Genomic DNA, 23,403 nt, shown 5'->3' with positions numbered 1-23,403 from the left:
CCCCACCTAATCCTCTTGCACATGCCTCCAGTGGTGGAGGGGAGACCAGGATGCTAGACTCTTGTCTCCTCTTCTTGAAAAAAGCAGAGAGGGAGCAATGCAGAATCTAAAGTTCCTTCGGCTGTTTTCTTGGCTGATGCTGAACTTCAGGAATTCCCCCGCCATCAGAAATGTTCTGGGTTGGTTTTCTATTTTTTTTTCTTTTGCTAAGGAAACAGTGCTGATCACTCTCAGCTCCAGATGTTTAGCTATGTGGTGCTGGAAGCAACTTGTGGGGATCGGGGAAGGGAGGGCTTTGGAGGTGGCTTCATCTGCCTTAGGCTGAACCTTGCAGCCTCTTGCAGCTGGAAGCCTGCCATCTTCTCAGAAGCTCTCCCACAGCCACACACACCTCCCCTTCATCTCTAGTCCCACAGGGCTGCCAATGACAGATTCCCAATGTTAACCCATTCAAATCACTTGCGCTCAGTGTGTTCAAGGTGCTGTTGCTGAATACTATAAGCCCAGCTATATAGAGGAAGCACATGGGAACAGCAGAGGTCTGGTCTGGAGCAGAAGTCAGTAAGCAGAACACAGTGGGTTGTGCCAGGTTTCCATGGTGACAAGGCTAAATAGTGAGGTCCTTAGAGCAGGTAAAATGTTCTCATGGACTGACTGAGGGGGAATTCTGACTCCAAGAAGTAAGGTCCTTTGAGAAGGGCCTTAGCTCAGCGGTAGAGCATCTCCTTTGGCTGCAGAGGGTCCCACACTCAATACCTGGCATCTCCAGGTTAGAGGGCTAAGAAAAGAATGCCAAGCACCTTAGAGAGCCACTGCCAGTCAGTATAGTCCATTTAGTCCAGTGTCTTGTTCTCATAGTGGCCAACCAGATGCCTATGGAAAGCCTGCAATTCTCCTCACTTGTGATTCCCAGCAACTGGTATTCAGAGGCATACTGCTGCCAACCCTGGAGACAGAACATAGACATCACTAGATGTTAGCCTGCTGGATGCTAGGCTTGATGCTTTACTGGGAAACTGCATTGATCAGCCTCTATAAAAGTCAACTTGGCGCTGCAACTGGAAATAATCTTGTTCTCCATGAATCTCTCCAACATCTAGTTAAAAAGAAGAACCTAAGAAGAGGCTGCTGGATCAGGTCAGTGCTCAGTCTATCTAGCCCAACATCCTTTTTTCATAGTGGCCATCTGGATGCCTGTATGAAACTCGCAAGAAGGACACAGGAGCAAGACCCTTCTCTCCAACCATGTTTTTTCAACAACTGGTATTCAGAAGCAATGCTGCCTCTGACAGTGGAGGCAGAGCATAACCATCATGGCTAGCAGCTATTGATAGCCTTATCCTTCATGAATTTGTCCAATTCTCTTATAAGAACATCGTTATAAGAGCATCATTACTAAAGCTTAGACCAGCAAATAGAGAATACTCTGCAGGATCAAGTAAGCACTGGCAAGACAAGTGGTAGGATGACTTCATAGGCTTTCCTCCCCCAGTCCCCATATTTTCTGCAACTAACCCTTGACTTTTCTTTCCTTCTTGCATCGCAATAAAAGTCACACCTTTGAGCTCTCTGGTAAAGATGTTGTTTCTGTTCCATCAGGTCTCTCTCTCTCTCTCTCTCTCTCTCTCTCTCTCTCTCTTTTTTTTTTTTTGTCCAGTGCATTCATGGGAAGGGAGCCCTCCAACCATGGGAATGGATGTCAGAACCCCCCACCCCACCCCCTTCATCCTCTCCAAATTAAATTGCGCACATCAGAAGGTTGACTTTGGCAAGCTTCATTGGTGACTGCAAAATTCCATTGTTAAAAACGAGGCAAGTGCACACGAAGCCAGAATGAAAGCAGCAGTCTTTTCCCGCCTTGAAAAGCTTAGCACAGACAAAAGCTGGAGGGTAGACAAGGAAAGGAATGGCTTGTGAAATCAAATTTATGGCTCCTAGGAAACCACAGCTATGGGTTTTTTCCTCTCTCATATTTTTCAAAGTATTTGTTCCAAAGTGGAAATAGGTTCCAAAGCTTTTCTCAAGCCGTCATCTTCTGCAGGTGTTCTCCAGTGTGTGTGTGCGTGTGTGTGCGCGCGCGCAGGCTAAAAATTAATAATGATGCTAATAATAATAATAATAATGAAAAAACCCCACCTCTCTGTATTAGCCATTCTTGGTGATTTGAGCCAGAACAGTTATCAACAAGTAAGAAGAAAGGAAATGCTTGTTGCCAGCATTTCCAAGAACACACTGGGAGAGGAAAACTATGACCCAATGGTGCAGTTGAAGCTATTAGTTCAGAGCCAGAATAAAAGAGGTTCAGAAAAACTGCTGCTTTGCTCAGAGGCATGTTTTTCTCCTAACTTATTTCCATATTATTGCATTTAAACCCCACATTTCCTCCAGTGAAATCAAGAGGGCATACCTAGCTCTCCCACTCCCCATAATATCCCAACAACCATGTGACAGCCCATCCTCAAAGCTGCGGAATTGCAGTTGTCCTATCAGCCGCTCCTTGGGTTTGCGGCTACTGTTGCTGAATGCCAGATCAGCTCTGAGTAAGACCTCTCTCATACATAATCTGATTATGGATGAGGAGGCTGAGTGAGACCTGGGTTGGTGAGTGGGGTGGAGTTGGTACTCAGGGCAGCATCAGGGCAGACTTGAGGGTCAGGTAGGGAGAGCTGCTTTGGTCTATAGAGCTTTCATTTCTCTCTCCAGGCTCTCTGTCCAGTTGGGGTTGGGGGGGAATCTAGTGTGTGTGATCCTGGCATTCCAGAGCTGATAGAGCTGGTCTTGGAGGCGGTGTTTAATGTCTACATGAAACTGCCAAGTGGGGTCATCCGGAGCTTTGGAGTGCATTTTCAGCAATATGCTAATGGCACACAGTTCTACTTCTCTTTTACATCTGCAGATGCTGCAGTGGATGTTCTGGACTGTTGTCTTGCCTTGGTAATGGACTAGATGAGAGTCAACAAACTAAAGCTCAATTCAGATAAGACAGACACGGTTAGTGGGTGGTTCCCTCGACTGGATCGATGGGAGGTTGCCTGCTCTTGATGGGGTTGCACTCCCTCTGAAGTAGCGGGAACATAGCTTGGGGATTCATTAGTTCTGGATCCACTGCTGTCACTTGATGCTCAGGTGGCCTAAGTGGCACAGAGTGCCTTTCATCACCTTTGGCTGGTGGCCCAGCACCCCTGCCAAATCTGAACAGGGATAGCCTAACTTCTGTTGTCTATGCTCTGGTAACCTCTAGGTTTGATTGCTGCAACACGTTATATGTAGGGCTGCCTCTGACAATGGTTTGGAAACTTCAGCTGGTACAGAATTCAGCAACCGGGTTGCTCACTGGGGCAAGATGGTTTGAGCATATTTTCCAATCTCAAAGACGGTGCATTTTCTATATCCTCTTGCCTGTCCTGCAGTGTCATGCCTGAAAGAAACAGCAAGCAGTTTTCACAAACTTCTGAGAGAGAGAGGGAGGGGTGGGGGAGAGAATGATTTAGGCCAATGTTTCTCAGCAAATAGTTTCGTTAAATTTCCTACAGATGTTGCTGCAGCTCGGATGTGATTTACAGAGAGACAAGTCTGAAACAGTCTTAGAGTGACACTGGGAGGTTAACATTCCAAAATCTCTGCTTGGGTACTGGAATGGATGCCAGGATTGCGGGTAGTAGACTTTTCTTTTCTTTTAATTGATTGATGCAATGCCGTTGTAATCCAAAATTCTGACTCTGGGGATTAAATTCACACTTGGACTTCACAGCCCCTTGTCCATCGTGCTGAGGTCTCAATTAGCTGATGATGATCTCCAGAACGCAACCACATTAGATTTCATTCGCTGGGCTAAGGCCAGTGCTCTGTAGCAACATCAGGCTCCCCTAGCTCACTCCCAAGACCAGGATATAACTCCAGGAGTGAGGGATCTGAATGTTAATAGAGGCATGGGGTAGGGGTAAAGATGCAGCCAAATGGGGGCAGGGAGTGGGATCCAAAGTGATTCACCAAGGACTTGGCAATCCAAGGGGTTCAAGTCAGATTGCCATTTGCTCCGATTCAGTGGTAAAACATGGGTTTTCTCGAGGAAAGCAAAGGGACACACACACACACACACACACACACACACACACACACACACCATTCGGACACAGAGATTTAAAGCACAAACCTGTGCCTGGAAAGCACAGTGCAACAGGAAGTCTGGATGAGCCCTTAAATGTAGTGGAAGATGCTGTCCCATTGCCAGTATTGGAGATTCAACTGCTAGTCTGGTTGGTTTATGTAGATGGAATGGGGTCCTGCCCTTTCTGTCAGGCAGCAAAATGTCTTCATTTGGCCCTGTTACTCTATGAATGTAATACAGCACAAACAACAAACGGGGAACTTGTTCGCCTATAGATATGTGGAATTAGAAGTCTTCCAGAGTAACAAGTAGATAAGTAGATGGTGTTCCTCTGTGAACAGCCACACACAGAAACAACCACTGAAATATCACCCAGCAAAGCATCATCCAACATCACTTGCTTTTGGTAAACATCCGTGTAACCTTTCCTTTCATGGCTTTGACTGGAGCACCTGTCTGACTAGAGTATCTCTCACTTACGGTCTTGGCCAACAAACAAGATGACTATTTATAGTGTTCATAATTTTTTAAAAAACCAAGCCATGTACCTTACCATGGCAACCACAGTGTCCATGCGCTACCTAAGAGACAAAAAGCTTTGCCTTGTAAGAACAAAACACACACAACACAAGTGATGTCAATTCCAGCTTTTGGAACAATTTGTTTTCTAGTTTCCAAGCACCCTGCGTGCGCCCCCTCCACTTTTGCTCAATCATGGCACACTATTTATCTGTTCTCTCTGCAATAAACCTTTATTTCCCCCTTTTTAGTGTGTGTCTACAAGATCTTGAAAATGCAGCAGTGAAGCAGGCGTACACTTGGGACACAAATCAACCCAGTCTGATGTACCATTTCTGACATCAATAGGGTTTTTTTTAAAACAACAACAACAACAACACAGAACTTTTGAAAAAAAGGGTGGGAGCAAAAACAGCTCTGTTGAATGTGTGTTGGTAGCATTTTACATCCACTTTAGTATAACCAAAAGGAAATTATGGGCATCACTACAAAACACGATGAAATGGGGGGGGGGGAAGGTCCCCCAAGGCAACATGTGTATGCCAGATTTGGTGCAGAGCAGTAGACCTGTGGAACACCTTCCCCTGACTTACTAAAGCCCAATTTGAAGGATCTTCTGGAACTTTCAACTGGGTTTAGATGTTGCCTTTTGATGTTCAGTGCTTTGATAGTTTGTGTGAACTGGGTGTGGGGCCCAGCTTTAGGCTGGTGGGGTCAACTTTGTTTTTCCCCAATAGAACCCCAAAACCCATCAGTGAAAGCCAGCTGCAAAATGGTGGCATGGGGGAAGGAACCAGCTTCTGACTGCACCTCACATGCCATACACTGAAATGTGTACAAATCACATTCAAGTTGCAGCAAACTGGGGATTCTAAAAGCCAAATTTAGACAGAAGAAAAGGCATTTCACTCTTGCAATTGATAAACAAGTGGGAATTGGAAACCTTTGCTAATTTCCAGCAGATTATACAGTGAATTGCTTTAACAATATAGGAAGCCATCATTTCCCTTCTGCCCTGCATTGATCACATGCAGCACTGTTTCCGTTTTGCTGCAGTTCACCTTCACCAGTCAAAAAATACGCTGTTTGTTTCACTGGCCACTGTACTAAAATATGTAACTTGCATAATTTATGTTATTAATCACATGAATTATGCAATTATATTGTCATTACGTTATTCCAGCCCATTCATTTAAGTGCGAACAAAACACTATGCTAGTGGGAACAAAATTCATTTAGTTACACACTGTTTGCAGACTGAAAGCAGCAACAACAGCAGCAAATTCTGATTGTATTCACTGCATTAATTTCCATTCCAGACATGGGACAAACAAGATAATTTGGGCAATTTCTGCTCCCATTTCCATTTTTGTTCAAATTCTTTGACATCCCTACCTGTAGATACCAATTTACCTTCTGCTCAGACCTGGCTTGCAGGATTGGCTGCCCCTGATGAGCATACCCATCCACTAGTTTCTCCAGTTCCATTGGCTAATTAAACAATTTATGGCCTTTTAAACTGTGGTCAGGGTGGTGATGGTATTATTTTTGTTTGTTACTATGGTATGTATTTTTGTGTTTTTATATTGTAAGACATCCTGTGAATCTCAGATGAAGGGCAGTATAGATATTTTAAGAACAACAACAACAACGCTTGACAGGACCACATTAGTAGGGACCGTGTGTGTGCTGAAGTGAAGAATAGAAGGCTTGCATCAACTTGCCTCCACTTCTTTTGGAAAGTATGGAGGAAACTATGCCCTGCCCCTAGCAAGGATGTGGGGTGCAGGGAAAATGTAATTGCATTTTTAATGAAGGCTGCAATGCTTCAAAATATCAGACAGATCCCAGCTGTGTTGTACCAGTTAAATGCTGTCAACAGATCCACGTTCTAACCCCAATGAGAAGAGAACTGCTGTTATCTCTCACAGCAGAGTCCTATTATTGCCATGGGTCTAACTATGCTGGAAAGGAGCAGTTCCCTGGGATCTGGGATGGATTAGTCTGGATAGCATCCAGGGTGATGCCAGATCTCATCATGGGCTGACAGAGCCCTCATTGTGCTGAGAATGCAGATTTAAGCCAAGATTTGCAATACTATTATTTTTTTGAGGGGAGAAATGGAGAGATAAAGGAGGGGATCTAATGAGAAATAAAAGTGAGAAGGATAATAATGTTAAGGATGGCTGGGCATAGTAAGAGTAACATAAAATAACTTGAAAACATTTTCATGAGTGTGTTTTCTTTCTTTGTGGTGTTTTTGATCTTCATTTTCTCTCTTTTATGCTACAAAAAACGGTATTTTCCCATGCCTGGGTTAAACGTCCCCCAAAAAGTTTTAGGACAAGTCTGCATAGAATATTTGAACAAAATCTGTAGGCTAAAACCACTTAGTTTTCACCAGCCTTTGCCTAGAGCACTTTCTGTTCTACATGGTGATTGCCTGAATTTGAGTCAGAATTGATTTTCACATTAAATCAAAAAGTGCTCTTCCAGCACACCCTGAAATCCTGGTTATTTCACTTGACCTGTTCATGTCTAAAGCAGGGTTGTGTATGTTCCAGACAAATGCAAATTGCACTACTCTACCCCAATGCTACGATACCTTCCTGACTTGGATTCTGTACCTTATGCCACATTTTGGAGATTTGTTTGTGTGTGTTCACACATGCAAATGCATGCTCTGATGGAATTGTGAACTATACAGCCATCTGTAATCATAATCCTGAAAGCTTTTGGGGTTTTTTAAGCATTTGTTTGCTGGTCTTGAGTCCATCCTGCCTTGTGGCCTCTGAGTGTGGTCAAGCAAGGCCCAGAATGCATCTTTATCAGAGACAGCTGCTCAGCTGTGGGGGTGAGGGGTGGGGAGTCAGAAAGCTGATAGGAGCTGACAGAGGACAGGGGCAGTTATTCAGACCAAAGACTGGTGTAAACTATTGCTTACTTTATTTACTTTTAACATTTACTAATAATGTGTTTTTAACTTAATCGGTCTCCTCTTGAAGAACGTATTTTAACAGCCTTTGGCAAAAAAGCAACAGATCACTACTAAGTCCATCCTGTAGTAAACGCCAGTAACGTATGTCAGGTTTCCATCACACTTCTCAGATTTGGTCTTCTAAACAATCAGGAAAAAAGGAGCAAGGGGTCTGCAATGAAGAGCAGCTGTTTCTAGTCTCCAGAAAGTGTGCAAGTATTCTGGGATATATGCGCTTGTGTGCGTGTGCATGCCTGTGAGAGAAAGCACCGTCATATTACAGACAGATAAAACCAGGAGTGCTAAACCTAGCTTCTGTCAACCTTCTAACCAGTGTCCTTCCCAAATTAATCTCCTCTTTGGATAATATATTGACTGCTTAGTCTTGTAGAACCTATTGCATACTTTTTGAAGGTTCTGTATGTACTGGAAAATGCTAAGAGATGGCATTGCACATCATTTGGTCTGTCAGTCTCTCTCTGTGTACTAAGATAAGAGAAACTAAGATACACACAGAGCGTCCGACCAACCACACAACCCTGCAATGCTATCTCTTAGTATTTTCCAGTACAATGTCGGATGTATTATTTAAGGTTAGATTAAATTGCAAAAAACGGCAAAAGCAGATATTTAAAAGCAGAAGGTTGGCTATGCATCCCTAGTACATATGCCTGTTTCACTGATTAATCATCATCATAATCATCAGCATTTATTTATTAGATTTATACTCCAGATTCTGAATGCACCTAATGTTAATTAGCATCACATTAGTTCGTGTGTATTCATTGGAAACCCGGACTAGACGTACTGATGGAGATGTGTGAATAAGCCTCTGAAAACATCAGCCCCAGGGAGGGGAGATCCAGACTTAAGAATGCAGCACAGGGAAAACTCTTGATGACAATCACCCTCCCTGAGGCTGCTATTTTCCCCATTAGGAAAAACCTGTGTGCTAAACGTTGACCCTTCCTACTCTCCTTCTCATCTTTCTCATGTGTGATCTATATTTGTATTTTGGACAGTCATTTGTCTTTTTTGCTATGCATTTGGACACATCTTAAAATACTGTAACCAAATTTTGCATGATGGTTCCTGAGATTAAGGAGCAGGTCCTCCTCTATGTTTGGATACAACTGGATGCCATTTGGAATTATAGTGGCAGGCTGAACCTTTCAAAACTGCACTTATTTTAACCACTGATTTTAAAACTGCACTAGTTTTTTTGTTTTTGTTTTGTTTCTTAGAATTCCTGAGCAAAGTTGGCTAGGATGATGCTAGTATACTATATGAAGTCTTTTGAATTGAGATGTCAAAGGCTGTCCTGAAAAATGTCAAAATGAGGGTGCACAACAGACCGCGTCACACACTATGCAGGCAAATCTTGGTACACTGAATAGGGAGTTAGACAATCACATGTCCCTGATGAGCAGCATCTTATATAGCACATTGAACTCATTTTTGAAGGGACAATCCTTATGTGGGCAAAATGGCACCACAAGTGGAGGATATCAGCTGGTTTAGGGCAACCCCATGTTTGCAGAAAAATTCTTTTTAAAAGATGTTTAAAAGGGGGCTAACCCACACAAAACAGTTCAGTGAGGACTGAACATGATCCATGGTATGGAAAGCTGACTGCCTGTTAGAGGGGAGGAAGGGAAACAGAGCACTGTGGAATGCAGAAGGGGAAATGGAATACACTTGATAGACGATACAGATGGTTGGAACCCTGGACAGTACCACTCCACACTGCAACATTGTGTTGCAAATCCCACATGTACCTATATAGAAAATTTAAGTGTTAATAATCCCATGTTTGTCATATTTAAGTACACTATAATTTCTACTGTACGTAAAGCAACATGTATCATATTTTTCGCTCTATAAGACGCACCAGACCATAAGATGCACTTAGTTTTTGGAGGAGGAAAACAAGGGAAAAAAATATTCTGAATCTCAGAAGCCAGAACAGCAAGAGGGATCGCTACGCAGTGAAAGCAGCAATCCCTCTTGCTGTTCTGGCTTCTGGGATAGCTGCGCAGCCTGCATTCGATCCATAAGACACACACACATTTCCCCTTACTTTTTAGGAGGGAAAAAGTGAGTCTTATAGAGCAAAAAAATACAGTAATTTGTACCATGGACATTTGTGTATGTGGAAGAAAAATCCAGAGTTTTCTGTTTTGTGAGATGACCATGGTCCCAGTTACAATGAACAAATAAATGACCAGAATATTACAGATTATACGACCTTGCCTTGCCATAAGCAATAAGTTTTGGCAGCTGCCTCTTCTCTGGACCTTTTGCCTGCCCCCGAATTCTTTGTAGCACCACGTTGTCACCCAGCCTCTATCTTGTAGTTCTGTATTTGCTTTTTAACTATACTTTCTTCTCCGTAGGTGGTGTTTATAAGGCATTGGAGCCAGGGACAGTATGCCTCTGAATTCCACCTGGTGGGAATGACGAGTGGGGAGAGTTGTTGTTGCACTCAGGTCCTACTTGCGGGCTTCCGATTGGGGCATCTGGCAGGCCACTGTGAGAATAGGATGCTGGACTAGATGGGTCTTTGACCTGATCCAACACAGCTCTTCTTATGCTAAATATTAGCTGCCAGGAAGATTTGAGTAAATCTGTATTGATATCCATCAAGTTAATATATATCACCATTCATCTCTCTTAACTGCACTCCCTTCCTCACAAAACACTGGCAGCAGGGGGACAATGATAATGACAAACACAGATGTTATTGCTCACAACTTGTGGGTTGCCACAAGCACTTTGGGGTGGTGGAATAAACTCTTCCCTTGCCAAGTGTGATTTGCTGTTTTACCAGTTATTCTTTTGTGTATGCTCATTGGTGTGGATTCATCGGGCTTCGTTTCTGCATTCTTTAATCCTACAGAAGCCCTGTAAAATTGGCATGTCTTTCATTGCTAAAAATCAAAATCTCTCAAACACAAAAGGAAATATGTATTTGGAGGCTGTGGATTAGTAAAAGACTGTCTTCTTGGGGGGAGGGGGAGACAGTGGTACCTTCAAACATGGTACAACACAAGAAGGGCCCAGACCAAAAGGCACCATTAATTCAGCATTCCTTTTGTCACAGTGGCCAACCAAATGCATATGGGAAGCCCACAAGCCCACCTGAGCATAACAGCAACTCCCCCTATTTGTGATTGCCATCAACTGGCATTCAGAGACTTACTCCACTGGAGACAGAACTTAGCCAACATGGCTAGTAGCCATTGGAAGCCTTATCCTCCATGAATTTGTCTAATCCTTTGCTAGAGTCATCCAAGGTGGTAGCCATCATTACATTTTGTAGAAGCAAACTCCATAGTTTAACTATGCCCTGTGTGAAATCTGTCCTGAAACTTCCAACATTCAGATTCGTTGAATGGCCCCAAGTTTTAGTGTTAATAAAGGAGGCGGAAAGTCTCCCTACTCATTTTCCCCCCACACCATGCATAATCTTACACATCTCTATCACACCCTCCCTTACTCACCATTTTTCTAAAAAGCCCCCAATGTTGTAGCATTTCTTCATGGGCGACCTGCTCCAACCCCCTTGATCTTTTCCGTTTCCCTTTTCTGAACCTTTTCCAGCTGTAAGATATCCCTTTTTGAAGCGAAACAAGTAGAACCAGGGCTTTTTCCCCCAGTCGGAACTCAGCCTCAACGTCATGTAGATCTGGAATACTATGTACAGTCCTGGGCGCCTCACCTCAAAAAGGATACCCTGTCACTTTTTCACTGGAGATGCTTGGAAATTGAATCAGGGATATTTTTTTGCATTTAAGGCAAACACTCTTACCCCTAAGCCATGCCTCCTTTCATCATATGAGGCTGTCTTATTATGAGTCAGCCCATGTGCCCAGGATAGCCCATTCCATCTGATGGCAAGGCTCCAGGGTCCCTGGCAAGGGTCTTTCTCAACCCTACAATGCAAGAACCTTTTAAACATGGGTTAATACACACACTGAAGTGATGCAGTCCCAAAGGACTTCACTGTTGCATGCAGCTCAACTCTCACTTGGCTATCTTTACCATGACGCACTATTGAGTCTTGAACTGCTCATCCAACACGGCAGAGCACGTTGCGTCTCCAACACCGGCTGCTGCCAGACACAAATATGTTCCAAACAGATCTACTCACCATTCCTCCTCCACCATAATTGCTCAGATACATTTCTGGCCTGTTCAGCTGGGGCTTTATTTTTTGAATAATTAAACCAGTTTCAGATCCTCTTTCGATGATGTCAGGAGACACTTTTCAAGATTGTTGGCAGTTTTCTGCTTGCCATCTTGTAGTGGGCGATTATTATTATTTTTTTAAAGAAAAATGTACTGGGTGATCAAGAGTTCTTTTTTAAAGAGCAAAGCTATCTTGCTGCAAACATGCAATTAGGGCGCAAGTGCAGCAGTCATAAATGTAATCTGCGATGTATGTTTTTGGCTGTTGGTTGACCATCTGCTTTGCTGGGCTTTATGGTCCATGGTTATCTGACCAAACTGTTGCACATATGCATCAAGTTTTTTTGTTTTTGTTTTTCAAATGCACAGCTTACATAATGGTAAAAAGTAGCAATTGGCTTGCAAGAATAAGAATCACTGGCCTATAGTAACACAGTATGAATTAACTACAGTTCATCTGAAGGAATATCCAATAGAACCAGAAGTTTTCTGTTTCTTTGCTTCGAATTTCTCATTTTATAGCCAGTTTTATGGGGATCAAATTTTAACTACTGGTGTTGAGGGTGGGGATATTATATTAATAATCAATTGTCACAGCTCTTAAGGGGAAATAGTTCACCTGTGTCCAGCTGGGCATAGTTGTGGTCACATCTTTAAATTTCTTTTCTTCAATTGACAACATCTTTTTTTGTTTCCTTTTCAGAACCTGCACTTTTGCCTCTCTTTGGCAAAACCCTCAAGAGCTTGAACGCAGGTGGGAGATGCTGGCCTAGGAATGGAGGTGAAGTCACTTCATGGACCATAATTACATACTCTCCTGAAATATATAAAGAAAAGCTGGGAATTAATGTGCAGGGATGGATTAACTGTTACACTATGTTTGCTGTAGAGTAGGACCCTGGAGTGCAATTACCTGGAAAACTACATAGAGACGATCATGCTTTTAAACTATGAATGAATTAGTCATCTCACACATAAGCAGCAAGTGTCACCTGTCTTTCTGTGGCCAATGACTATTGCAACAAGTTTCTATATCTGAACTTGCAAGCTATCATGCACAAGCTACCATACGCTCTAACTGGTTATTAAAAAGCAATACATTTTAATTTAAGAAATGTTACGTTGAGGATAGGACACACAACGCTTCTGCTGCTTTGCAACAATCTGTTCATTTTCAAATGTACAGGCTGAGAAACAAGCACTCAGGAGGCAGAACTAGTCTCGAAGCAAAACCATAGCTCTCCTGACAACCTAACCAGTTTTCCAGCAGTGCCTGAAAACTGCTTCCATTCAGCTCCCCTTTGCACATGCTCTGAGAGACAAGTTTAGATCCACTAACACTCTGCAGCAAAATTTGATTCAAGGTCTAGTTGAAAGGAGTGCTGCCTTCTTGGTTTAAATACGAAGGCTTACGAACAAAGGACCTTCAGGAAAGAAATTTGTTTGCCCCATTTATTGGCTGCAAAATGGCTGGAGAATTTCAAAGCGACAGGTATCATTACAATATAAAAGTGAATAAGGAATAAAAAGTGGTGGTGGGGGGGAATGTTTTGTTGCCCTAGAAACAGCTCAGTTCCTGTTACCGCTCCTTTGTGACCCATTAATCTTCTACATATTTTGGTGCCAGAATATGTAAGAAAGCTCCTACAAACCTGGAATTTCACAGTATGTGGAAAATCCTTTCAATTGGAAAGGGTTACTTCCCTGGCCGATAACTGACAGAGGCCACTGGTGTTGCCAGGTCTCCTGAGGGCTACGACTTGGGAGCCCTTCTTTATAAAAGAGATCTCTAGCCTCCACACTGCAGTCCTGTTGCCCGATTTCCAATGTGCTTTCCAAAATATGTTTAACGCAGGTGGAGTCTGCAACAAACTGCCATAGTGTACTCCCATCCTTTAGCAGAAGTTGTTGCTGTTCAGTGCTCCAACCTGCCAATCTGGCCCTTCCCCTGGATACTTTAAGCTTGAAGGACAGGGGTGGGGATCATTAGGCACACGGGCCAAATGCGACACTCCAGGCCTCTCTATTTGGCCCTCAGAACTCTCCACTAGTCACATCACTTCTCCACGGACCACACCCCTCACTGGCTGTGCATAACATCTTCAGTGGGTGTTTTCGCCTGGCTGCAATGTGTCCTTGAACTCTGATAATGCATCTTGTTTGTTCAGATGGAGGAGAGAGATGTGTGTGTGTGTGTGTGTGTGTGTGTGTGTGTGTGGATAGTAGCTTACTGTAAGAGGAAAATTAAATTAGTTCCTCTACCCACTTCCAACTCTACACTTCTATGATTCTATGACACAGAGAAGTCTGGAGGGCAGCTTTTGGTTCTCAGGTCAGCTGTTCCTCATGCCTAGTCATGGACTGGCTGGATGCAGAGGAATGGTGGGAGGCACCAGCTGGGCAACTCCCAAGGGAAGTCAGGTCAGAGGGAGTGGATTGGTGTTGGGATGACTGAGTGGTCAGAGGGAGAAGAGGGGGGAGATTGGGAGGAGGAGGAGGTGTCGGAAGCTGAAGAGGTAACAAGGCTTAGTGAGCAGCAGGAGGCTGTTGCAGACAGCTGCCTAGAAGCGGAGGTAGGAGCAGAGGCTGAAGAAGAGGGGGGCAGGCAAGAGGCAGATATCAGACAGGGTGCTGAAGAAGCCAGGGTGTCCTCCCCTCCTGCTGCAACCAGCTTCTCCCACCTATGCCCTGGTCTCCCGAACCCCAAGTGATATGAAGAGGGAAGGGCAAAGACAAACAAGACGAAGACGTCTCAGGCTGCGTGAGAAGGACCCTGGGCAGGAGGAGACTTAGAGAGCTGTGGGAAGGCAAGGTCCTTCAGTCCTCGCAACTGCCTCATTGGGGCAAGACCTACTGGGAGGAGTTACTGTGTTTGCTAAGCCTGAGCTGTTTTGTTCCTTTGAATAAATAGTTAACTTCACTGACACCTTGTTGTGAGTTTTTGCTGCCCTGCTCCCGACTTGACATCCCGCTCTGCACTACTGGGTTGTAGCCTGATCCAATATGGACCACAACAGCAGAACCAACACCATATAAATATATGGGTTTTAAAAAATTAAGAACTGTGTTGCCGAATGCATGTTTGGGTTAAAGGTAGGTCCCTAGTCTGAAAAGGTTTAAGACTACTGCACCAAGCTACGCCAGCTCTTAGAACAGCTTTTTTTAAATGTTAAGAGATTACATAATGTTAATATACCACCCTGTTAATGCTATGTTATTCACATGACAGCATTGTTCATTTGGTCTCCAGCAGCCTATATAGGCCATTCTGCTGAAGTCACACCAGGATGAAAACTGCCAGGTGCTTTGTCAAATAAAGCTTACAGGTCTTAGAAAGTGCTGCCAGCAGCTGGGGGGGGGGGGAGGAACGATAACCCTGGCGATATCAATGGCTGTTCTGCTGAGGGCTGTCAAAGCATTTTACAAATGGCTTAAAGTACGGGGCGAAGCAGAGCTCAAATAGGGCTTCCTCTGGTGTGAAATGCAACGTTACAGAAGGTTCTCCAGCCTGGCAGTAAAGAATACTGCATGCAATCCGTATTACATGGGGATTAAAAGGAAGGAATATGTTATTCCAAGAGCTGGACGGGGGCCAGGACACCTGGGCTAGGAGCCCCCTAACTCGGAGGGAAAATATGCAATGAGATTTTGTCTTATTTTAGATGAGAGTTAACACCTCTGCAACTGTAGCAACAGTCAGAAATGCAGGAACAGGGCAAGGGACTGTGCTGTCCAAGACAGGACGGTGACTCTGTTGCAGTCCCTCATTCGCTTCGTGATGGTGGTAGCACTGCTGTCCTCCTCCTTCCCCTCCCTCTGCTGCCCCTCATTCCTCCTCTGCCTCCCCACCCCCCATTGTACTTAAAAACAACAACAACCTTTTGCTCTATGCTCTGGTAACCTCCTGGCTAGATTACTGCAATACATTACATGTGGGGCTGCTTCTGAAGATGGTTCAGAAACTACAGCGGTTGCAAAATTCAGCTGCCAGATTGCTCTACATGGTTTGAGCATATAGCATCAACCCCGGCCCAACTGCACTGGCTGCCAATCAGTTTCTGAACCCAATTCAAAGTGCTGGTTTTGTACTATAAAGCCTTGAATGGTTCAATACCTCAAGAATTGCTTCACCCCATATGTACTGGCCCAAACCCTGCAATCATCATCTGAAGCCTTTCTTCGTGTGCCTCCTCCGCAAGAGGTCTGGAGAGCAGCAACACAAGAACAGGCCTTTTCTGTGGTGGCTCCCTGTTTGTGAAATGCTCACCCCATAGAGGATTACCTGGTGCCATCATTATACATCTTAAGATACCAAGCAAAAATAATCATCTATAGCCAGGCCTTTGACTAATTAAAGCATCTATGGCCTTTCGAACTGTGTGTGTGTGTGTGTGTGTGTGTTAATTTTGTTTGTTTGCTGCTACGCTATGTATTTTTGTGTTTTTATATTGTAAACCACCCTGTGATCCTTGGATGAAGAGTGGTATAGAAATTTAATAAATAAATGAATATTAATAAATATGTGCATATTATATTATGTTTTATACTGCCTGTTATAGAGGCATTTTGGACTGTTACATAGTTTGCATCTCCATACTGAGGGGGTGGAGTAAAATTAGCACTGCCCCATCTAAAGAGGGTTTATTACAGAGTGAATGCTTTGGACTGTATCCAATGTTAGTCATGCAATTCATGGACATGACTCTTGGATCCACCAGGGGCCTTCCTGTGTTCAGTATTGTGGGCTCAATTTTATGGAACTCCCTTCCCGTTAAAGTCAAACATGCCCCTCCCTGTTCAACTTCCAGTGCCTACTGAAGCATTTTAATAGAAGTCTTATTGTTATAGTTTTGTTAACCTTTACCTTAACCTTTACCTTTTCTGTATTGTATTTTTCTGCATACCACTTAAGAGACCATTGTAGTTAAGCAGTATATAAATTGTTTAAGCAATTAAACCAACTCATTTCAATGGGCCTACTCTAAGTAGGACTTATGGCTGCAATCGGCTGCCTATTGAAGTCAATGCACTACCATTGAGTTTTACTGGAACTGGGTCACATTGTTGAGAATCTATCTGCAGAAACACAGTCAGGTGTATGGGAGGTTTTTGCCACTTTTTCTCTCTCTGTTTAATTCCTAACTGCAATGTAATTATTACTTCAGTAAACATTTCCGATTGTCTAATTACTATAAATGTTCAAGCTTTTAGAAGTGAAGCTAACAGGCCTAACAAGAACATCATGAAAAAGAATAGCGCAACCCTGAATTCCATGTAAACATTAGAGTGTCAAAGCCTTCATGTCCCTCCATCTCTTGGGTAGTAAGACTAGAAGGGACAGATGAATCTGTCAATTTCAATTTGTCTAAGTTTGTCATTTTTCCAGTTTTACGTTCAGCTCTTCACATTTCTGCATCAATTTGAGAATTACTATTTTTAAGTCATCCTGAAAATTCACCAGCATTCTAGTGCAAATTTCTCTTATATACAGCTTTGTTTGCCATTTCATCTTGATATGCAATTTTTACATAAAGGTTTCCCTAATACTACAGTATGTATTTTTGCTAAAGTAGGTACTTTTATTGTCTGCTTTCTCATACTATATACATATTTGTGCACATTATGCGGTTTGAGAACTGCGTCACAAAATTCAGAGAAGCACAAATTTCCAATCATACCTGTGTTTTCGGTTCAAATATTTTTATGCATTTATTTATGTATTTATTTATTTATAATAAATAAACAAAAATAAAAATATGTACCCAACTCCTGAGACCATTCCATTATAACTATCCAACCTCCCAAAATTTTAACACCTCTTGTGATGGTTTGACCCCTTTCTGTTAACAGTACAAATTCGACAAATGCCTTCCATATCTCTTCAAAATAATTTCTCCTGTATATTCCCCAATTTACCTTAATAGCACATGTTAATTTATCATTAATAGCTATATCCCACACCTCTTTATACAATTCTTCCATTTTATATTCACCTTGCCCCTTCCACTCCCTAGCTACAATAGCTAGTGCAGCTGTCAATAATTTTGTGAGCAAGTCCTTCGTAGCCTGCAAACTTTCCACCCCATCATAAACAATGCTACCTCTGGACTTTAAGTCAACTTTAACCCTGTGATTTCTGTTATCTCCTTAAACACCCTTTGTCAAAAAGTTTGCACGTATTCTCCCATATTTCCCCCTAGCTTTGAATATTTATCTGCCCTATTGTCTCCTTCCTCCCCACCTATTTTAATTGATCTTGTTGATCTTCCATTTCTACTAATATTTTATAAATTTCACTGGTTTCCCCTTTTATAACTGTATTTTCTTCTTTATCTCCCCTTCTTATTATCATTTTTTTCAAATTTTGTATATTCTTTGCATTTATTTTCCCATAACCACTTATTTGTCCATTGCATCAGTTGTAGACTGTTAAACCAAGTTATCTTACCTCCTGTTAGAGCTTCTCTTATTTGTTATTTGCTTCTCATTTTCACCACTCATTCCTTTATTTTAAGTATTTTCTTCTTTCGCTTCTTTTTTCAATTTCCTTTTTAAAATTTACTGGAAAATCTTCTAGCATCACCAACAGAGCTGGTGGGGAATTTACTGGTATATTTTTCCTTTATCTTTTGCCCATATCTCAATGATGTTCCTTAATAAGGGATTTTGTTCACGTATATTTTTTTTTTTTGGGGGGGAAATGCAGATTAGATAGGTTTGCATTAAAAATCTGAACTGAATTTCTCTCCCATCCCTAGAGAGAGAAATTGTATGTTGCTGCCACACGGTCAATCATCAACAACGTTGTTTTTCCATCAGAGATTTTTTCTTTCTTTTGCCATGGTATGAATTGGAAAAAACAGAAAAGTGAGCTCAGGAATGCATCCCCCCCCCTTCCAATTCCTGTGTTAAAGGAGCTATGAGATCATTCCTGATTGTATTAAGAGATTGCTTCCACATATCCATTTGAACAATCCATTATTTCCCCCTTAATTACTTACATGCACAGATCTACTCTGATATTTTCTTTCGTTGGCCACCTTCCTGATGCCCATAAATAATCTCAAAAAATGCCTACTCGGAACTAACAATATGTAACCTGAGGGGGCCTCAGAGGTTTCTCAGGTCTTATCCCTCCAGAATTCCTTGCTGTGAGCAAGAGGTATCCAACATTAAGCCTCTATAATATAACAAACCGGTTTCGAAGTGGTTTAATTGTCAGTGCTTCTGCTAAGGAACAGTACTTATAGAAAGGTATTGAGAAGTATGTGTGGGTAGCTTTAAATTTGCAGACATGTCCTCAGTGGTTCCCCTGCCCCCTCAATCTTTTGTTGGCCTCGTGGGGGAAGGAAATCCATTTGCTCATGCTGTTCAATCCCCAGCGAGCACACAGTACCTTAAGGGAACCACCTAAGATTCTGCCAAATAGAAGATGTCGATCACAAAGAGTATAACATTTGAGAAGCAAGTTTGGGCATTCAGCTTATATGGAAGACATTCCTCAGAACTGAGAGAGAGAGAGAGAGAGAGAGAGAGAGAGAGAACCAGGCCAGATGGTTTCATTCCCTACAATCTAAACTTGTGTGGAGCTGAAAGGCAATAGGTGTAGCCCATGAAAACCATATGAGTCAGTGTGGTGTAATGGTTAGAGTATCAGACTAATATCTGGGAGACCGAGGTTCACATCCTCACTCGACTGTGAGGCTTACTGGGTGACCTTAAGCCAGTCACTGCTTCTCAGCCTCTCATAGGGTTGTTGTAGGGATTAAATGTGGAAAGGGGAACCATGTTTCCCACCTCCTAGCTCCTTGTGGGGGGGGGGGAGTGGGATACAAATGCAGTAAATAAAGAATAAATAAATTTCCTTGCCAGTGCTGCATATTCATTAAGCCCTTGGATTGGTCTCAACCACCACCAAAACCTTATCTCGAAGATGCGGTAGTAGAAGGAGCCATGAAACATTTGTGGGCAACAGTCAGGCAAAAGTGAAAAAAACTCATGGTCATTCCATAAAAGAGCTTAAGAAATCGTGAACTGGCATCTGGGCAGATAGCCCCTTCATTCATTATTCTAAGATGTTGCACATACTATTTGCTAAGAGAAAGGGGGGGGGGATCTACATTTTGTGCCAAGAAACAAAAGAGGTGAATTCTGTGACCTGAAAAATTATGCGACGTGGCGTGTGTATGTTTGCATACAATTTGCATAGTTTATTTAGCTTCTGCTAACCACAGGGTTTGCAGGCTTGCTCACAAGGAATTGTATGTGAATTGAACCTATGCCTCTTGACTGATGGAGAACCAGCTCATCTCTCTTTTCGGCTTCTGATATTTCACCAGACATAGCCTACCTATCATTGCAGGTGTAAAAGGCTAAAAGGTTATTGTTGTTGTTGATTATGATACTCCCCTCCTCTTTCTTTTTCAGTGACAACTGATGTTTTTGGGCGGGGCGGCGGGGGTTCTGATTCTGATAGAGTTCCATTGCACAAGCATGGAATAAATGACTCCAGGCAGGGTCACTATTAACTCTGCTGAGAAGCCATTGACATGAGGCTCCTCCCTCCATTACCTGCCACCCAGAAGCAATCATTACATCGATTTAGCAGAAGCAGCAAAGGAAAGCAGGCCTTTCCTTCAGCTGAGATACTAGCAATTTTCTGGCTCCTCCTTTCCTTGAATTGCTTCCCATTACAACTGCTGTTATAAGAATTTTGCTGTTACGAACCATTCCCATTTCTCCTCCCTCCCCATTCTTTTTTCTTTCTGTGTCATGTCTTCCAGATTGTAAGCCTAAAGACAGGGGTTGTAGTACTGACCCTTGTAAGCTACTTTGGGAGCATTTGGGGGGGGTGAAGCTTGTGTGTGTGTGTTTCTCTCAATCCTTCAAATAAATATTCAGTAATCTAAATAAAAATAAAATGAATGAATGAAAACACAGGATAATCCCCTTGGCCCAAATAAGAATACAAGGAGAACTCTGCTGAATCAGATCAAGGGTCCCTCTGCCCCAGCCTCCTCTTCTCGGTAACAGCCAGCCCTAATACTTCTGGGAAGCCCATAAACATGGAATGAAAGTAGCCCCCCACTTGCCAAACCCTGCTTGACCCCCCCCAGCAGCTTCAATTCAAAGCCAGACTGCCTCTGTATATGGAGGTTCCATTTAGCTGCCATGGAAAATAGTGGTTGATACCTCCACCTTCCATACATTTGCCTAACAACCTTTTTTTGACATTATAGTAACAGTTTGCTGGATCAGACTGAGGCTCCATCTACTCTGGCTTCCTGTTTGCAGCAATGGCTGGCCATGTGGCTTCTGGGAAGTCTAAAAGCAGGGCACGAAGGCAACAGGTGCTATTTAGTGGTTTACTGCCTCGGAACATGGGATGGTTCCATTAAGGTCTCATGATTAAAAGACATTTCTACCAATCTCCCATGCATGGTCTTTTTCTCTTATATGGCCAAACCTGCTCCAGGAACAAGAGCCGGGACAGAAAGATAATAATAGGAAAAAAAACCCTCCCCACCAGCTCACTTATCATGTGCGTATGTGTGAGCTGTTCCGCCCCACACTTTGAGAAGGTTGCAGTTAGGATTTTGTGTACACGAGCCTTCCTCTCTCTCGCTTCCCCTCCCATCTGTTCCAAAAACAGGCTGACATTTAAAAAACAGGGAGAAAAGAACGTCATGTTGCAGCTATCAATATGGAATCTGGGCTCAGCGTCTATATAGGAACCAGCACTTGCAAAAGCAGGACAATATGACTTTTTAAAAAGACTTGCCAAGATCAGTGCAAGGGACAAAAAACAAAGCACTGTATGTCGCATATAACATGCTAGAAGAACAAGGCTCCAAATGCATGAACAAGTTTGGGCAGAATCTGTGCAGGATTGACTGTGTTTTTCTGATGTGTTGTTCCCCCTCCCCTTGCAAGCAGAATATCATCAGCCAGCCCCAGTACCATTCTTGCCTTACTCAGCCACTTGTTACCACAGTAGTATTGCTGGCAGGGCAGCTAACATGATTTTTCTGGGCACCCTGGGGGAGAGAAAAGAATGGCTGAAGGCTATTCTAACATTCCCTTTTACTGCTCAGGAAGACTATTCTCATCCAAAACTGTTATACAAAAATCCTGCTGGTTGTTTCTGGCTAATGTTGCTTGCCTGGTTTTCTCTCTATGGCTACCACCAAAATATTTGGTGGCCAAGTGCCCTTTACTTTACAGGCACAGTGCAAGGATACTCTTCTGCCTAGCCTGCTGCCCTTACTAAGCCTCTGAACAGGCTGCTACCTGGCTTCTCATCTACCATCTTCAAAATGTGCTTAATTAGTTAAAAGTTAACGACATTAACTTTGGTAACCATTTTGCACTCAGAACATTACTTTAGATAATATGTGGAAATTCTACCTGTGGCACTGCACCCTATAGAATACCTAGGGCAATGACCCAAAAACAGGCATTTTCTGCTATTGCCTCTATATAGTGCAATGCCCTTCCTTATAAATGCTTTTAAATAAATACTGCAAGTCAGGGGCAGTAGGCAAAGGCACTCTCTTGTTTACAAGATATGTGGCTACAATCCTAAATCCACTGATCTGGGAGTAGGCCTCATTGACTTCAATAGGACTCAGTAGACAGGATTAGGACTGCGCAGTAGAATAGGAAGCTCAAAGCCATTTCAGAGGTACCCAATGCTGTTTATGTTTGCTTATGAGAACCCGGTCTTGGCTTATAAACCTTGGATATGGAAGCCCTAGGAATTTCCAAATCAAAGTCCACCTTGCAGTTTCTTTGAACTCTTTCCCATACTGCTTGGCTTACTTATTGGTATTGCAGGGACTGGGAAGTTAAAAGGCTCCCATAACCTTCCTTACAATTGGATCAAATAGGAAAAATAATGTTACAGCTAGCACCCACCAAACAAACAGCAATTCAGGAATGGAGGGAATCACGATTCTTAACAGAGGAGCCTAAATTGTCATGGAATGATGAATGAATCACCTTGCAAAGACACCGAAATAAAGATGCTTTGAAACAAAAACCCCTCAGGACCATTCAAGTACAGAACTGACGAAAACAAGTTTTTCACCCTTGCATCATCCTGACCTCTGTGACTTTGCTCCTGAAATTAACAACTTTTTTTTGAGGGGGGAGCAGTGATTTGCACAAAATATGGAAGAGATGAGAGAGCTTGAGAATGAGAAATTATACCTGGTGGTGCTGCAGTGACTTTCTGATGATTATGGCTTGCTCTAGAATCCTTCCATCCTTCATCTTCCCCTTCAGACCTGCAGATGATGATGGAGAAAAAGTGACGTGATAGTGTCTCAGCTGTGCTGCCAATAGCCAACTGCTTATCAACTAATCTGTATACTGTGGCACACAGGCTTGCCATATGTCCGGAAAATTCCAGACATGCCAGGAAATCGGATGCCTAAAACGGTATCGGGGTGTGTGTGTTGAAGTTTAAGAGATGTCAGGAATTTTCAGGACATATGGCAACCTGTTTTCTCCCCCCCCCCCCGTTTTTCTGCACCCAGGTGGCAGTGAAGTAGCGGAGTTAGCTGGGGGTGGGGAGGGCAGTCTGCACTGGGCACCACTTTTGGGG

The 23,403-nt window shown here is 43.0% G+C and overlaps 2 protein-coding genes and 1 long non-coding RNA gene across 4 annotated transcripts in view; 1 reads left to right on the top strand and 2 right to left on the bottom strand.

The window, feature by feature from the left end:
* LOC308591136 (uncharacterized protein) overlaps positions 1 to 12,141 on the bottom strand; it is a 164,184-nt gene extending 152,043 nt beyond the window's left edge. The window contains exon 1 of the mRNA XM_081201755.1: positions 11,758 to 12,141. Within this exon, the coding sequence (XP_081057881.1) occupies positions 11,758 to 11,790 (33 nt within the window). The 5' untranslated portion in view covers positions 11,791 to 12,141. The remainder of the gene's footprint in view (positions 1 to 11,757) is intronic.
* LOC308591186 overlaps positions 1 to 12,632 on the top strand; it is a 31,547-nt gene extending 18,915 nt beyond the window's left edge. The window contains exon 3 of the long non-coding RNA XR_014010037.1: positions 12,499 to 12,632. This is a non-coding gene — a long non-coding RNA (uncharacterized lncRNA). The remainder of the gene's footprint in view (positions 1 to 12,498) is intronic.
* Positions 12,415 to 23,403, bottom strand: part of MORN1 (MORN repeat containing 1) — a 108,869-nt gene continuing 97,880 nt past the window's right edge. Inside the window, exons 13-14 of one of the 2 annotated variants that reach the window (XM_081201575.1) lie at positions 23,007 to 23,083; positions 12,415 to 12,612 (exon numbers count right to left, since the gene is read on the bottom strand). In XM_081201575.1, coding sequence (XP_081057701.1) covers positions 12,464 to 12,612; positions 23,007 to 23,083 — 226 coding nt within the window. In that variant the 3' untranslated portion in view covers positions 12,415 to 12,463. Of the gene's footprint in view, positions 12,613 to 20,607; positions 20,701 to 23,006; positions 23,084 to 23,403 lie in introns of those variants that run through there. The other variant, XM_081201574.1, reaches the window with a different exon arrangement.

This window comes from Podarcis bocagei, assembly GCF_964188305.1.
Source record: "Podarcis bocagei genome assembly, chromosome: 7".
Lineage (NCBI taxonomy): Eukaryota > Metazoa > Chordata > Lepidosauria > Squamata > Lacertidae > Podarcis > Podarcis bocagei.
The sequence above is the reverse complement of the archived record's forward strand: the minus strand, read 5'-3'. Positions and strand labels throughout refer to the sequence as shown.